This window comes from Carcharodon carcharias, chromosome 9, assembly GCF_017639515.1.
Source record: "Carcharodon carcharias isolate sCarCar2 chromosome 9, sCarCar2.pri, whole genome shotgun sequence".
In the NCBI taxonomy this organism is placed as follows: Eukaryota; Metazoa; Chordata; class Chondrichthyes; order Lamniformes; family Lamnidae; genus Carcharodon; species Carcharodon carcharias.
Window position 1 is genome coordinate 171,908,635 of NC_054475.1, and position 18,075 is coordinate 171,926,709.

Consider the following 18,075-nt stretch of genomic DNA (forward strand, 5'->3'; position numbering starts at 1 on the left):
ACCAAGGCTCTGTAGAGAGCACCTTCCAAATCCACAACCACTATCATCTAGAAGGACAAGGGCAGCAGGTAGATGGGAATAGCACCCCCTGGAAGTTCCCCTCCAAGATACTCACCATCCTGACTTGGAAATATATCGCCGTTCCTTCACTGTCGCTGGGTCAAAGTCCCGGAACTCCCTCCCCTAACAGCACTGTGGGTGTACCTACACCACATGGACTGCAGCGGTTCAAGAAGGCAGCTCACCACCACCTTCTCAAGGGGCAATTAGGGATGGGCAATAAATGCTGGGCCCAGCCAATGACTCCCACATCCCGTAAATAAATAATAAAAAGCCCCAGAGTCTGAGTGCCAGCAATGGGAATGATTAGAGAGTGACTGTACGAATCCTTCAATCAAATGCAAATATCATCCACTCCTGCCCCACTGAAATTAAAACACACAATCTGCCAGTCAACAGCAAAACCTTAGATGGGAACTGGCATCAAGTAAATAATCGGCACCAATGTAACAATCAGAACAGCATCAAAGCAACAAAAATATCTCTTCCATCTGGAAAGGTTTGACTGATTATAAAACCAGACTGGACATGGAGCAGAATGAAACACTGATTCTGACACACTCAACATGATAGGATCTCCAGAGTGATCCAGGTTTAATTCGATGTGATTGAGCAGGCTGCCAGAGGCCCTCAGTGTTAACCAAACAAACTATTTCTTTCTAACCGAGCTGTGCAATAAAATTCAAACTATTTCAAAGTCATCAACTAGTCAACAAGTTACCGGATCCATCCTTGTTAATATGATGTGTTGTTAGGAGGGCAGACTGTTTAAAAAGAAAAGGAGCTAAATGGAGACATAGTTTGTCATAAATACAATCCATTCATATTTATAAATACATCCTCCTGTCTCTCTGCTCCCCCTTTGATTAACATTTAATCCTTCAAACACTCTGGCTCAAAGTAGATTAAATAGCAACATATCCAACTCTTGACATGCAACGTCATTACCAAGCTGCAGGGTCCAGGAGTAGGTGCAAAGAGGATGAACAAAGCCTCTGACTGGACAGCTCACATCAGGTGAGGTCCAGAATTCTCGGTCAGCTTTAGGTTAAGGGCAGGTTCGGTGTTGCCCACTGGGAGGACCAGCCTGGTCCCTCGAATTACCAGCTCATGCTCTCCCAAAGCCAGCTCCTGTTCATGGGCATCTTCCAGGTTATGAATGAGGTTCCTGTGATCAGAGGTGCTAGTGTTGCTGGAGTCAGCAGTGGTTAGGGTGGAGTCTCCATATGTCAAACTGATGTCCCCATCATTCAGAATCAAGTCAGAATCATCATCCTTCAGCTGCTCCTGGTTCTGAGGAGAAACAATTAGTCCAACACGACCAACATAAATAAACAAAATATACACACACACGTAAATGCACAAAATATACACACACGTCAACATACAAAATATACATGCATGTAAATATACAAAACATACACACACAGATGCATAAATATACACACACACATAAATGTACATATACACACACACGTTAAATATGCAAAATATACATGCACATAAATATACAAAACATACACACAGAAGCATAAATATACAAAATATACACACACGTAAATATACAAAATACACACATATGTAAATATACAAAACACACACAAACAGATGCATAAATATACAATATACACACACACTACAAAAATATACAAAATGTACACACACGTAAATACACAATATATCTGCAACATTGGGACCGTTTCTGGGGACGGTGGGACCTGTACAAGACAGACGGGTTGCACCTGAACCGGAATGGGACTGACATCCTTGCGGGGAGGTTTGCTAATGCTGTTGGGGAGGGTTTAAACTAACTTGGCAGGGGGGTGGGATCCTGAGAGGAGGTTCAGCAGGGGGAGATGCACAGCCAAAATTAGAAGAGAGAGCAAGTGAGTCTGGAAGGCATAGAATTATAGGCCAGTTAAGGCACAAGGGGGTTTGGCAAGGTGGGATGGTATTTATTTTAATGCAAGGAGTCTGATGCATAAGGCAGATGAGTTGAGGGCACAAATTAACACATGGAAGTATGATGTCATTGCTGTCACAGAGACATGGTTGAAAAAGGGGCAGGATTGGCAGCTCAATATTCCAGGATATAGGGTCTTCAGGTGAGACAGGGAAGGAGGTAAAAGAGGAGGAGGTAACGCAATATTGATCAAGGAATCAATTACAGCAGTAAGGAGGGATGACAGTTTAGAAGGCTCCTCAAATGAAGCCATATGGATAGAACTGAAAAACAAAAAAGGAGCAATCACATTGCTGGGAGTGTACTATAGGCCCCCAAACAGTCAGAGAGAAATAGAAGAGCACATATGTAGGCAAATTTCAGACAGTGTAAAAATAATAGGGTAGTAATATTGGGGGATTTCAACTTCCCCAACATTAACTGGGTTAGTCATAGTGTGATAGGTTTAAAGGGAGCAGAATTCTTAAAATGCATCCAGCAGAGCTTTTTAAGCTAGTACATAGAAGGTTCGACAAGAGAGGGAGTGGTCCTGGACTTAATTTTAGGGAATGAAGCTGGGCAAGTGGTAGAGGTATCAGTGGGGGAACATTTTGCAGATGGTGATCATAACTCCGTTAGATTCAAGGTTGTTATGGAAAAGGACAAGGATGGGCCAGAAATCTGAGTTCTAAATTGGGGGAAGGCCAATTTTAATAAGATCAGATATGATTTGGCCAGAGTGGACTGGGGGTAGCTACTTTTAGGTAAATCTGTGTCAGAGCAGTGGGACTCATTCAAGAAGAAAATAGGGAGATTACAGGGCCAACATAATACAGTAAAGATAAAGGGTGGGACCAACAAATCCAGGGAACCCTGGATGCCAAAGGACATGCAGAATTGGATAAAGAGAAAAAGGGAGGCTTATAGCAGATACCAAGGGTTCAAAACAGTGGAAGCCCTAGAGGAGTGTAGAATATTTAGGGGGGAACTTAAAAAGGAAATTAGGAGAGCAAAAAGGGGGCATGAAAAAACATTGGCAGGTAAAATAAAGGAAAATCCAAAGTTATTTTACAAGTACATGAAGAATAAGAGGATAACTAGGGAAAGAGTTGGCCCATTAAGGACCAATTTGTGTATGGAGCCGGAAGACGTAGGTAGAGTTCTGAATGAATGTTTTGTGTCGGTGTTCACAAGTGAGAAGAACAATGAAGGTATGGAAATCAGGCAGAAGGACTGTGACATAATTAAAGAAATTAGCATAGAAAGGGAGGAGGTTCTAATGTCTAAGGGTCATGAGGACTCGAAATGTCAACTCTTTTCTTCTCCGCCGATGCTGCCAGACCTGCTGAATTTTTCCAGGTAATTCTGTTTTTGTTTTGGATTTCCGGCATCCGCAGTTTTTTTGTTTTTATCTTGAGGTTCTAAGTGGTCTGGCAGGCTTAAAAGTAGATAAATCTCCAGGCCCGGATGAAATGTATCCCAGGCTGTTGAGTGAGGCAAGGGAGGAGATAGCAGGGGCGCTGGCAATAATTTTCAGTACCTCTCTGGCCACAGGAGAGGTGCCAGAGGACTGGAGGGCAGCCAATGTGGTAGCGTTATTCAAAGAGGGACGAAGGGATAAACCAGGGAACTACAGGTCAGTCAGTCTAACCTCAGTGGTGGGGAAACTATTGGAAGCAATTCTGAGGGACAGAATTAATCTACACTTGGAGAGGCAGGGATTAATTAAGGACGGTCAGTGTGGTTTTGTATGGTTCATAGAGATTCTCATAGTGAGCACAGCAAGACACAAACTGGAGCTCAGTGCAGCTGCCCAAAACTTCCAGCCAACGCGACCGGAGAGGTTTGTAGATAAGGTTTATGGTCTTCTCACCTCATAAGCCAATGGGCTGGTCAGGAACCTAGCGATTGGTCCACAACACCCAGGTAACGTGGCGCTGAGAGGAGGGCCGCTGTGTGTTAAAATCGGCTTCAAATAACTGGTTAACTCGGTGAAGGAAAACAGTTTCACACACTGGCTGGAGGCAGAGAAAACTGCAGAGTGAGAAATCAGAAACTGTTTTAGTGACTGAAACCTCAGGCTTCCCCACATCAGAGGAGAGATGAGGAATATTTCTTATAAAAAGTGAGTTGCTGAGATCTGGATTTCACTCCCTGAAAGGGCAGCGCAAATAAATTCAATAACTTTCAAAAAGGGAATTGGGTTAAATGGAATCAGAGAATAGTTACAGCACAGGGAGAGGCCATTCAGCCTGTGATGTCTGTGCAGACTCCCAGCAAGAGAAACTCCTAGCCTCTCTCCGTAACCCTGCACAATTTCTCTCTGCAGATATTAATCCAATTCCTTTCTAAATGTCTCAAATGGAACCTGCCTCCACTTCACTCTCAGGCAACACATTCCAGACCCCAACCACTCGTTGCATAAAAAGGTTTTTCCTCGTGTCTCCACTGCTTCTTTTGCCAATCACTTTAAATGTGTACCCTCTGGTTCTTGGTCCTTCCACCATTAGGAACAGTTTCTCCCCATCTATTCCATCCAGACCTCTCATGATTTTGAACACCTCTATCAACCTTCTCTTCTCGAAGGAGAACAGTCCCAACTTCTCAAATCTATGTAACTGAAGTTCTTCATTCTGAACCATCCTCTGAATCTTTTCTATACTCTGTCCAATGCCTTCACATCCTTCCTAAAGTGCAGGGCCCAGAAATGGACACAATACTCCAGTTGAGGCTGAACCAGTGTTTTATACAGGTTTAAACATAACCTCCTTGTTCTTGTACTCTATGCCCCTATTAATAAAGCCAAGGGTGCTGTATGCTTTATTAATCGCTCTCTCAACCTGTTGTGAGAATGGATGTTAGTTCTTATATATTTTGGGGAATATTGTGTTATTCTGTAAAGGTGGCTGGGTGTGTGTGTGTGATTTCATTAAGCTGGGTAAGAGTTTGACAGGAGTCAGGTTGTTTGGGGGTTTGGAAACATGAAAAGGATAGAGGTGTTAAATTTGAGGTCCAAGTGAATAGGTTAGATCTGATATTTGCATTTTTAAATAAGTTGAGAGTTTGTTTGAATATCAAAGGGTAGTCAGAGGCATCAAGATATATGTTTGCATTTTGCAGGAGTTCCATAGGCAAATGGTACTGGGAAATTATATTTTATTGACCCAAAAGCAAAGACAAGATAGAGAAAAGATTTTATATTTGGAAGGATTTGAGTTTCAAGGAGGTGTGAGAACAATGGAACCAGAGATGAAAAGAATAAAAAGGTACATTACAGCTAGTGGGGATAGCTGCAGTAGCTGTTAAGCTGGAGCTACAGAGATAGCTGGAGCTGTTTGAGCTGTTGAGATAGATGGAGCTCTGGGCTGGGAGAGGACGCCCTTTGAACCAGCCATTCAGTCAAGCCAGAAAAGTCTTGGGCTGCAACAGTTTTATTCTGAAGTGGATTCCATCGCAGGTAGTGGGTAGAGGTCATGTGATATGCCTCATGTGATGTTACTGCATTTCATGGTTAAACATCTCAAAGGGAGTGTTGCCCAGAAGCTGTTTACTTGTGGGCAAGTAGAGAGTTTTTTGGGGGGAATGTTTTGTAAGACTAACCTTAATTGTGTAACTGATATCTTGTGTGCTTAAGTTTGCTTTTATTCTTGTTAATAAAACTTCTACTTTTAATATTTAAAATCCCAAAATATTACTGGACCTCTTACCGTTGAGATCAGTACATCATCTTCTTGTTTTCAGAATACATAAAAAAGGGTGTGGCCCGTGAGTCAGGTTTCCCTCAGGGATTTGGTTTGCACAGCGATTAACACCGACTGTGATCAGAACACTGTCCTGTCACCTTCAGTGATTTATGCACACATACGCCCAGGTCCCTCTGCTCCTGCACCCCCTTTGGAATTGTATCTTTTATTTTATATTGTCTCTCCATGTTCTTCCTACCAAAATGTATCACTTCACACTTCTCTGTATGAAATATCATCCATATGACGTACCTGCCATTAATTAACAGGCTACTTAAGGCCATAAACAGTCCATTGACTATGATTTTTCCACTGCCCGTGCGATTTTGCGCTCGTCACACAGCAAAATGGGCGGTCGGCCAGACAACACTTTCCATAACCTCACCCACAGGCGTGATATAAAGGGTCAGCAGCATTGCCAGAGTGAGCAGCGAGGAGTTTGGTAGATAGTTTGCTGCTGGTTGCTCATTGGTACTTGGCAGCTGCATCTCTGTGAGGGGCTTCATTCTGAGTATTTCCAGGCTTCATTTCTGGACCTATTGCTGTCTGCAAGCCCCCGGAGGATTCAGACCATGTGGACCCTTCCTGTTATCAGACAGCCTTCCCTTACCCTGGAGATTGTGGTCTCAGCTGGTGGCACCTCCTCTGAGGAGGAAAAGAGGGGCAGAAGGGAGAGGAGGCCGGGTGTCCCTAGGCATCTTCCGGTGGGGGGGGGCCTGTTGGGGGAGAGGCGCAGGTGCAAGGGGGGCAGGACCAGCAGGTAGTCCAAGGCGGAAGGAGCCACAGAAGATGCCACTATCCTGCCAGGGTTTACAGGCAGCGATGCAGCTACCTCAATATGTCTGAGGTGCAGTGCCGAAGGAGGCTCCACCTCTCCAGGGAGACAATGACCTCCATTTGTCAGATGATTGAGCCTGAGATCAGCTCCGACTGTGTGGGTGGACACCCCATGCCAGCGGCTCTGAAGGTCACAGTGACCCTCAACTCCTATGCCTCCGGCTCTTTCCAGGGCTCAGTGGGGGATCTGTGTGGAGTCTCCCAATCAGTTGTCCACAGTTGCTTCAAGCTGGTGACAGAAGATCTGTTCAAGTGGGTAATGACATTTATTCATTTTCAAATAGATGAGGCAAGTCAGACACAGTGAGCCAGAGGCTTCTCGGCCATTGTTGGCTTCCCCCGTGTCCAGGGTGCTATAGACTGTACACATGTGGCCATCAAGGCGCCAGCAGGTGAGCCCGGTGCCTTCATCAACAGGAAGGGCTTCCACTCCATGCACGTGCAGATAGTGTGTGATCACAGGATGCTGATTCTACAAGTCTGTGCAAGGTACCCAGGCAGCTCCCACAACGCCTACATCCTCAGACACTCCCAGGTACCTGGGCTCTTCAGTACTCCAGCCCGGCTGGATGGATGGCTGCTGGGTGACAAGGGCTATCTGTTGAAGAGGTGGCTCATAACATCTCTCCGCCATCCAAGAACAGAGTCAGAGAAGCTTTACAATATGAGCCAGGGCACCACAAGGGCATTGATAGGAAGAACCATAGGTCTTCTCAAGATTTGCTTCCGATGCCTGGACCATTCAGGTGGAGAACTACAAACCCCCCAGAGCGGGTGTCACTGACAGTGGTTGCAGGCTGCGCTCTCCACAATCTGGCACTGGCAAGGGGGAACCCACTGGAGGAAGAGGATCTTGATGCAGCTCCACAGGCCACAGATGATGAGTCCAGTAGTGAGTCCGAAGAGGAGAACGCTGAGGCCATGGAGCCAGACCTTGGTAACCTCCAGGGAAGCAGGGGCGCCTTGATCCAGCGCCCCTTCAGCTAGGCTACGAAAGATAATTTTCAAACGCATGCCAGGGTGGCCGCCACCATCCCATATGTCTGAAAGGGCCCTTTCATTTGAACACAAAGAACACTCAGCACCTGTGCAATAAAGTTCAGAGCAACGTACGTCCATCATTACTTACTGGCATTCCGTGCACCAATGAAATAAAAAGGTGAAGCACACTCAGGCCATGGTGAGAAAAACAATATTTATCTCATTTTGGCACTTCCAAACTATTCACATAAACTTCTCTGGTCTTCATTCCCAGACCAGTATAGATAAAGTAAACATAAAATCACCCATGACCAGTCGCTCTTGTGCTCATGGTGCCTTTGACTTACGTTTGCGAGTGCTACGTCTTAGTGCTCCCCCCTCGCTGGCACTTGCATTGGAGACAGCCTGCTCTCTCTGCTGTCTTGTTGGTCTTCATGACCTTGGCGGCCATCCTCTGGCCAGTGGAGCCTGTGCTGGCTCTGCCTGGGAGGGAGTGGCCAGTGCCACGTCTGGCATCTCCCCAGTCGCTGCAGCCTCATCAGATGCCGCGGTCACTGGCAGAGGGGTGGAGGAGCTGATGCTGTCATTTGGAGCACTCTGACAGGAACCCGCAGAAACAACAGGCAGCTCGTGCACCATCGTGAGGTCGCTATGGAGCTCCCTGCTCACCATTGACAAACAGGCACCTAGCTGGGATACTGGGTGCCTCATCCATCTCCCACACTGACACTGATCACCTGAGGTCAGTGCCTGTGTGAGAACTTGCAGGTTCGAGAGCAACCCCAGGAACCCCTGATTCCCTGGAGCTGCCTCTCCATGAGGGTTGCCGCTCTCTCAATAGAGGAGGCAGTGCGTTCGGCCATGAGGGTCAACGCAGTGCTCATTCTCTGCATGGACCCTTCCATCACGGTGACCACGGCACACAGACCCTCATGGATCTCCGCCAGATCCTCCCGCACATCTCACTGGACATCCAGCATCTGGCGCCTAATGGACGACTCCATAAACTCATCATCAGCCTTCGACTGAGCATCGTCCTGGTTCCCAGCAGTCCTCGGACTGCCATCGCGCTGGGCACTCTCTGCCTCCGCCTGCACTTCAAGCGATTGTGAAGTGCCCTCACCAATGTGCACCGAGATACTAGCCACCATTCTAATGCCAATGAGGTGCTGGTATCTGCGCTGGTGCCTGCTTCAGAGAGCGGGTGTGATGCAGGTGTAAATAACGCCTGGTGGTCCTCCGGTGTCAGGGATGGCCCTTCGGGGTCTGGAAATTGAATGCCTGCTGGCGAACGTAAAAGGGAGAAGGACATGTCATTAGTTAAAGTCATCACACTGTCATTGTGCATGCCAGGTGAGACAATGGAGATCTGCATCATGGTGCCATCGTCTTCCAATGATCAATGGGGACTCCAGGTTCGAGGCTCACATCAATGAAAAGACTACACTAGAATGGTTGCACAAGCTGAAATTCTCACCTCTGTACACTGCACGCTTACCTTCATCTGGCACCCCCGCCTCTCCACGCCCGGTTGCACATGGGATATGCCGGCTCTTGAGCTCGAGGGCATCTTGCACAAACCTTGAGATCAGGAGGCTAGAGGGGCCTCCGCCAGTCCACAACCTTTCTATAGTGATAAAAGCAAAGAACTGCGGATCCTGGAAATTCAAAACAAAAACAGAAACAAAAATACCTAGAAAAACTCAGCAGGTCTGGCAGCATCGGTGGAGAAGAGCACAGTTGATGTTTCGAGTCCTCATGACCCTTCAACAGAACTAAGTACAAAGAGGAAAGGGGTGAAATATAAGCTGCTTTTGGGGGGGGGGGGGGGGGGGGGGGGGGGGGCTCGGGGGGAGGGGTTGTTGGGACAAGAAGAGCTAGATACAGGGCCAGTGATAGGTGGAGATCAAACACCAGGAGAGAAATGGAAAGCAATGAAGGTGAACAAGGCAAGAGAGAGATTCAAAAATCCTGACAGAGAGAAGAGCAAAACTTCTTCAAGGTAGACATTCCTTGAAGAGAAGTGGCAGTCAATTAAACACAGAGATAAAAGCAAAGAACTGTTGTGGGCCGTCTGCTTCTGAAACAACAGAAGAGCATTGATTAGTCCACTTTCTACCTGCAGCGCCATTACAGCCTGGCCAACCAGTTGTTTAGGCACCCCCCCCACCCCCTTCCCCCCCCACCTTAATCCAGCTTATATTTCACCCCTCTCCTATTTTTACTTAGTTCTGTTGAAGAGTCACGAGGACTCGAAACGTTAACTCTTTTCTTCTCCGCCGATGCTGCCAGACCTGCTGAGTTTTTCCAGGTAATTCTGTTTTTGTTTTGGATTTCCAGCATCCGCAGTTTTTTTGTTTTTATCCCTGCTGTTTAAGTGTTGGTTGAGGGATAACTATTGCCTCAGGCAATTAGGCCCAGCAAAGCAGAACGCTGCACTGAGTCCACACAGAAACAAACCCTTCAGTCCAACTGAGCTGTCAGTATTTACCCTCCATGTGGGCAAATACTAATTACATTTACCTGCCCTTATCCCACATCCTTTCCTTCTTTCATCGATCTCATCTAATTCGAATGTTGACACCAATTATATCTTAACCAACAGCTTCATGACTCTCTCTGTGAAGATATCTCTCACATTCTCTGTTCAAAATCTGTCTCTCTGGTTTCTTTACCCACAATGTTGGTTTCCATCTACCTTGTCCCATCCTTTCATAACTTTGAATACCTTCTGTTCAACCGCCCTGTAATCTGCATTGTTCAAATAAAAAAAACAACTTTATCGAGTCTTTCTTTGTATTTCAGACAGACTGAGAGGGGCTGAATGGCCTCCCTCTGAGGGTTACCAATACTCCCAGATTCTTTGAGTTGTCAGGAACTAATGAATAATCTCCCATTGTGAGAAATCAGAGAGAGAACCAGAAAACAACTCAAGAAATAGGATAAAGACTGCTTGACCAACAGCCAATCAGGTAACACGTCCAATCTCTTTCCAATTGGCTCTGGGCCATGAGGATTGACATGTTAGAAGTCCAATGGCATGAGTGTAGGGGTGGGATCGTTGGAAGCCATGTGCCCATTGTCTGCCCTGCAGCTCCCCCTGCTGGACTGTCCAACACATTACAACCATGAGTCACCATAGCTCAACTCCTGGTCTGTACACAATCAAAACCTTTTGTTCACCTGCCTTTCATTCCAATCCAATGAGCGAGAGGGGAGAAAAGACTCCCACTTGGCAATTTAAGGGCTGCTGGGAAGATTGGGCGGAGCATTAGCTCCAACAGTCAGTGAAGGAGAGAGGCAGATAAACCAATGAGCTTATCCTGGTCTAGTAACATTACCTCCACCGCAGAACTGGCCATTTACTGGGTGCCTCAGCTTACCTAATGTCAAGTGGGTTATAGAAAACTTGTCATCAAATCAGTAAGAGTTCTAGGAGGCAATCAGCCTGTGGATATGTTCTTACCAGGGAGTGTACTTAGACCAGAGTTCAGACTGTGTCCACTGAAAACTATAAACTGACCTGTTACTTTTAACAAAGCTTTAACCTGCTGTACCTGGGTTTCACAGGGGTGCTGTCTGGGATGTGAGACCTGTCCGTGCCTATAATCTCTGAAGCTTAGAAAACTGAGAGGTGATCTCATTGAAACGTATAGAATTCTGAAGAGGGTTTAACAGGGTCGATGCTCAGAGCAAGTTCCCCCTGGCTGGAGGGTCTAGAACTCGGGGTCAAAGTTTCAGAATAATGGGTCAGTGATTTTGGACCGAGACAAGGAGGAGTTTCTTCACTCTCAGGGTGGTGAACTTTTGGAATTCTGTACCCCAGAACTTGTGAAAGCCCAGACATTAAGTATGTTCAAGACAGAGATTGGTGAAATTGAGGGCTTTGGGGAAAGTCTGAGGGGATGTAAATGAGGTTGATCAGCCATAATCTTACTAAAATGATGGAGCAAGCTTAAAGGGGCCTTTCTCCAGCTCCTTTATGTTCTTATGTTTTAGAAGGTGGCTTTAGAGGGCCTGGATGTCAGTGGGTCCAGCAACAGTGTTCCAAGTCAAAAATCAGTCAACATTTAACGTTGAAACTAGTGAAAAGAATACAGTGACAGGCTGAACAGTCGGATATGACAATAATCACTGGGCAGAGCCATCAATTCACTGATCTTGTTGGAAGGCCCACAATGGAAACTTCATCACTACAGCTACAGTTATACTTGGAGCCGCAGAACAGTGAAGGATACTTGTGATCGAATGTATACCACAGCCGGAAAAGCCAGGCACTCTCGGCTTTTGTGTTCCTCTGCTCTCCTTCAGGGACATCCTAAGGCAATAGAAAAGGGGAAGAGTTTGAATCCTCAATAACACACACACGTTCCCACAAACCTTTAGCACTTCCATTCCTCCCGACACTAGCCAATGAGAAAACGCTTAACATTCTGAGACAGACAGTAAGGGTTTTGTGTGTCCTCATTGGATCACATCATCACACGATCAGTCATTATTTTCACTTGGAAAATTTGTTAAAAGTTTGTTTCTCCCTCAGACAGAATCAGGTGAAGTCAGGTATATTCTCCTACGCTGACTGAGAAACATTTCAAAATACTTCCATAGAATATTCCCAGGGCTATGGGAAAGAGCAGGAGAGTGACGCTAATTGGATAGATTGGATAGACAGGCAGAGGCACAATGGGCTGAATGGCCTCTTTCTGTGCTGTATGGTCCTATGATTCGAATGTTATTTCTTTCTCACATGAACTATAACAGGTTTAAGTGAAAAACAAATTCTGCTACAAGATCTCCTCAAACTCCAACATTCTGAAGAATCCATTAGCTATTATTTTAGCAGCCATGTTTACCTGTTGTGAATGATCAATATTTGCAGACTGATCTTGGTCAGGATCAACACCCACTCTGAAAGCAAGATTCAAAAATACATTTACTTCAAATGTTACAAACCTCAACATTTTTCACAAAACACACAGAGAGAAAAAGAGTGAGACAGATTGTTATCCCTCACGGATGTTTAATAATGCACAGCTGCAGCTTTACTAACATCCTTCAATCTTGGCTCACAAACCAGTTATAGCCCACTCCCTGTACCTTTAAATATCCCAGGCAGTCTAAATCCACTCTGCTGTTCCCTATTTTTCAAATGATTATCTAATTATCACTATGACACTGTTCTGGTCTTTGCACCACTGGTTTACAGTGGAGAATAGGATGAGGAGCATAGGAACAGGAGTAGGCCATTCAGCCCATTGAGCCTGCTCCGCCATTAAGATCACAGCTGATCTGGTTGAGGTTTGTTTTTCATTCATTCACAGGATGAGTTTCAGTGGCTGGGCAGCATTTATTGCCCATCCCCAATTGCCCTTCAGAAGGTGGTGGTGAGCTGCCTTCTTGAACCGCTGCAGCCCCTGTGGTGTAGGTACATCCACAGTGCTGTTAGGGAGGGAGTTCCAGGATCTTGACCCAGTGATAGTGAAGGAACGGCGATATATTTCCAAGTCAGGATGGTGAGTGACTTGGAGGGGAACTCTCAGGTGGTGGTGTTCCCATCTATCTGCTGCCCTTGTCCTTCTAGATGGTAGTGGTCATGGGTTTGGAAGGTGCAGTCTAAGGAGACGTGGTGAGTTCCTGCAGTGCATCTTGTAGATGGTACACACTGCTGTTACTGTGCATCAGTGGTGGAGGGAATGAAGGTTTGTGCATGGGGTGCCAATCAAGCAGGCTGCTTTGTCCTGGATGGTGTCAAGCTTCTTGAGTGTTGTGGGAGCTGCACTCATCCAGGCAAGTGGAGAATATTCCATCACACTCCTGACTTGTGCTTTGTAGATGGTGGACAGGCTTTGGGGAGTCAGGAGGTGAGTTACGCGGTGCAGGATTCCTAGCCTCTGACCTGCTCTTGTAGCCACAGTATTTATATGGCTGGTCCAGTTCAGTTTCTGGTCAATGGTAACCCCCAGGATGTTGATAGTGGGGAATTCGGTGATGGTAATGCCATTGAATGTCAAGGGCCGATGGTTAGATTCTCTCTTGTTGGAGATGGTCATTGGCACTTGTGTGGCGTGAATGTTACTTGCCACTTGTCAGCCCAGGCCTGGATATTGTCCAGGTCTTGCTGCATTTGGACATGGACTGATTCAGTATCTGAGGAGTCATGAATGGTGAACATTTGTGCATCATCAGGGAACATCCCCACTTCTGACCTTATGATGGAAGGAAGGTCATTGATGAAGCAGCTGAACTTGGTTGGGCCGAGGACACTGCCATGAGGAACTCCTGCAGTGATGTCCTGGAGCTGAGATGATTGACCCTCCAACAATCACAACCATCTTCCTTTGTGCTGGGTATGACTCCAACCAGTGGAGAATTTTCCCCCTAATTCCCATTGACTCCAGTTTTGCTAGGGCTCCTTGATGTCACACTTGGTCAAATGCTGCCTTGATGTCAAGGGCAGTCACTCTCACCTCACCTCAGGAGTTCAGCTCTTTTGTCCATGTTTGAACCAAGGCTGTAATGAGGTCAGGAGCTGAATGGCCCTGGCAGAACCCAAACTGGGCAACAGTGAGCAGGTTATTACTAAGCAAGTGCCGCTTGATAGCACTGTTGATGTCCCCTTCCATCACTTTACTGATGATGGAGAGTAGACTGATGGGGCGATAATTGGCCGGGTTGAATTTGTCCTGCTTTTTGTGCACAGGACATACCTGGGCAATTTTCTACATGGGCAGGTAGATGCCAGTGTTGTAGTTGTAATACAAACATAGGCCATTCGGCCCCTCAAGTCTGATCCATCATTCAATAAATTCCTGGCTGATCTGTTTGTGTTTCAAATTCCACATTCCCATCTGCCCCTGATAACATTAGATTCTTGTTAGGAAGGGAATCAATCTATCTCTGCCTTAAAAATATTCAGTCACCCTGCCTTTACTCCCTTCCAAAGTCCCACAACCCTCAGAGAAAAAATTTCTCCTCATCTCTGTCCTAAAAAGGCACCCCCTAATTTTAAAACAATACCCCCTAGTTCTGGACTCACCCACAAGAGGAAACATCCTTTCCATGTCCACCTTGTCAAGGCCATTCAGGATCTTGTAAACTTCAATCCAATCACCCCTCACTCTTCTAAACTCCAGTGGAAACAAGCCCAGTCTGTGCAACCTTTCCTCATAAGACAACCCACTCATTCCAGGTATCAATCTAGTAAACCTCCTCTGAACCGCCTCCAACACATTTACACCCTTCCTTAAATAAGGAGATCAAAACTGCCCACAGTATTCGAGGTGCAGTCTCACCAATGCCCTGTATAACTGAAGAATAACATCCTCTCATAATAAAGGATAGCATTCAATTAGCCTTCTTAATTACTTGCTGTACCTGCATACTAACTTTTTGTGACACATATACTAGATCCCTCTGATTCAGAATTATGCAGCCGTTCTCCATTTAAGTAATACTCTACTTTTTTGTTCTTCCTGCCAAAGTGAACAGCTTCACATTTTCCCACATTAAACTCCATCTGCCAGATCTTTGCCCCCTCACTCAACCCATCTATATCCATCTGCAACCTCCTCATGTCCTCTTCGCAACACACTTTTCTATCCTCGTGTCATCTGCAAATTTAGTTACCATGTCTTCTCTCCCCTCATACAGACTCAAAACATTAACTCTGTTTCTCTCTCCACAGATGCTGCCAGAGCTGCTGAGTTTTTCCAGCATTTTCTGTTTTTATTATTCTGATGCTTGCACTGAGCAGGATACAGTCAGTTACATGTTTTTGAATTGTGGTCATTGTTGTAAAGTAAGAAATTTGGCAGCCAATTTGTGCATAGCAAGCTCCCACAAACAGCAATGAGATAATGGCCAGATAATCTGTTTCTGTGATGTTAGTTGAGGGATAAATATTCATCAGGACACTGGGGAGAAATCCCATGGGATCTTTTTCATCCACTTGAGAAAGCAGGTGGAGCCTCGGTTTAACGTTTCATCCAAAAGACAACACCTTCAAAAGTGTAATGCTCCCTCAGTACTGACTTTCCGGCAATGCAGCACTCCCTCAGTACTGACCCTCCGACAGTGCAGCACTCCCTCAGTACTGACCTTCCAGCAATGCAGCACTCCCTCAGTACTGACCTTCCGGCAATGCAGCACTCCCTCAGTACTGACCCTCCGACAGTGCAGCACTCCCTCAGTACTGACCCTCCGACAGTGCAGCACTCCCTCAGTAGTGACCCTTTGACAGTGCAGCACTCACTCAGTACTGACCCACTGACAGTGCAGCACTCCCTCAGTACTGACCCTCTGACAGTACAGCACTCCCTCAGTACTACACTCACTTAACCTATGCCTCTTTGCAGACTCCTGTCATCTTCATAACTCAGTCTCCTACTTATCTTTGTTTCAACAGCAAACTTTACAACCAGACAATTGGTGCCTCCTTCCAAGTCATTGATATAAATTATAAATAGTTGAAACCCAGCACTGAGGCACTCATCACATCTTGCCAACCTGAAAATGTCCCATTTATGCCTACTTTCTGTTTCCTGTTAGCTAGCCAATCCTCCATCTATGTTAATATTTTACCCCCTACATCATGAGCTCTTATTTGCGTAGTAACTTTTGATGTGGTACCTTGTCAAATGCCTTCTGGAAATCTAAGTACAGCACATCGTCAGGTTCCCCTTTAACCATGTTGCTTGTTACTTCCTCAAAGATGTCCAATAAATTAGTCAAACGTGATTTTCCATTCACAAAACTCTGTTGACTCTGCCTGTTTACAATGAGATTTTCTAAGTGCCCTACTATAACCTCCTTAATAATAGATTCTAGCATTTTCCCTACAACAGATGTTCAGCTAACTGGCCTGTAGCTTCCTGCTTTCTGTTTCTTTCCTTTCTGTTTCTTTCCTTTCCTGAATAGAGGAGTCACATTCGCTATTTTCCAATCTGATGAGACCTTTCGAGAATCCAGGGAATTTTGAAAAACTTGTGGTTTACTAGATTGATACATGGAATGAGTGGGTTGTCTTATGAGGAAAGGTTGGACAGACTGGGCTTGTTTCCACTGGAGTTTAGAAGAGTGAGGGGCGATTTGAACAATGGACCACTTCAAAGAAGAAGTGTTACAGGCAGTGTCAAAGTACATTCCCTTGAAGGGGAAATGGGGCAAATAGATCCAGAGTGCCCTGGATAACGAGAGAGAAAGAGGTGAAGATGAAAATGAAGAAGTGCGCGTGGAACAGATGTCAGGCTGAATTTGGAAGGACCAAAGGGAAAGTGAAAAACTTAGTAAGAAATGCATGGAAGAGAGCAAGAAAAGAAACTGGCAGCGAACACGAAGGGAATCCCAAGGTCTTCATTAAGCATGTAAATAATAAAGGGATGGTAAAAGAAAGAGTAGGGCCAATTTGAGGTAAAAAAGGGGACTTGCGTATGGAAACAGGAGAAATAGTGGAGGTATTAAATGAGTACTTTGCAACAGTCTTTACAAAGGAAGAACTTGCTACCCAGGCCAAGATGAGAGAGGAGGCAACTGGTACACTAGAAGAATTTACAATTGAGAGGAAGGTGGTGTTGGAAAGGCTATCTTGACTTAAAATAGATAAGGTACCAGGACCGGATGAGTGCATCCAAGGCTACTGGGGGAAGTGAGAGTGGAAATTGCAGAGGCACTAGTGATAATCTTCCAGTCTTCCTTAAACACAGGGAGGTGCCAGAGGACTGGAAAATTGTGTATGTTACACCCTTGTTCAAAAAGGGGTGCAAGGATAGAGCCGGCAACTACAGACCAGTCAGTTTGACCTCAGTGGTAGGGAAACTTCTGGAAACTATAGTTCGGGATAAAATCAATAATCACTTGGACAAGTGCAGGATAATTATGGGAAGCCAGCATGGATTCATTAAGGGAAAATTAAATTTAACTAATATGCTGGAATTTTTTGAGGTGGTAACAGAGAGAGTTGATACAGGAAATGCTGTTGATGTGGTGTATATGGATTTTCAAAAGGCATTTCATACAGTCCCACACAACAGACTTGTGAGCAAAATTCTAGGTAATGGAATAAAAGGGAAAGTAGGCACTTGGATAAGAAACTGGCTGAGTGACAGGAGACAGAGTAGTGATAAATGGTTGTCTTTCAGATTGGAGGAAGGTCTGTAGTGGAGTTCCCCAGGGGTCAGTGTTGGGACCCTTGCTATTCCTGATGTATATTAATGACCTAGACTGTGGTGTTCAGGACATGATTTCAAAATTTGCAGATGAAACTAAGATTTGAAACGCTGTCAACTGTGATGGGATAGTCTTGAACTTCAAAAGGACATAAACATGTTGGTCGATTGGGCAGACAAGTGGCAGATGAAGTTCAATGCAGAGAAGTGTGAGGTGATTCATCTTAGCAGGAAGAATGTGGAGAGTCAGTATAAAGTAAGGGGAGAAACTCTAAAGGAGGTGTGGGAACAGAGGGGACTCGGTGTATACCTACATAGGTCTTTGAAGGTGCCAGGGCATGTTGAGAGA

At 45.5% G+C, this 18,075-nt stretch overlaps 1 protein-coding gene across 2 annotated transcripts in view; it reads right to left on the bottom strand.

The window, feature by feature from the left end:
- Positions 1-225: 225 nt before the first annotated feature.
- slc9a6a (solute carrier family 9 member A6a) overlaps positions 226-18,075 on the bottom strand; it is a 103,251-nt gene continuing 85,401 nt past the window's right edge. Inside the window, exons 13-16 of one of the 2 annotated variants that reach the window (XM_041196203.1) lie at positions 12,417-12,471; positions 11,802-11,881; positions 3,876-3,981; positions 226-1,353 (exon numbers count right to left, since the gene is read on the bottom strand). In XM_041196203.1, the coding sequence (XP_041052137.1) occupies positions 1,069-1,353; positions 3,876-3,981; positions 11,802-11,881; positions 12,417-12,471 (526 nt within the window). In that variant the 3' untranslated portion in view covers positions 226-1,068. The remainder of the gene's footprint in view (positions 1,354-3,875; positions 3,982-11,801; positions 11,882-12,416; positions 12,472-18,075) is intronic. The other variant, XM_041196204.1, reaches the window with a different exon arrangement.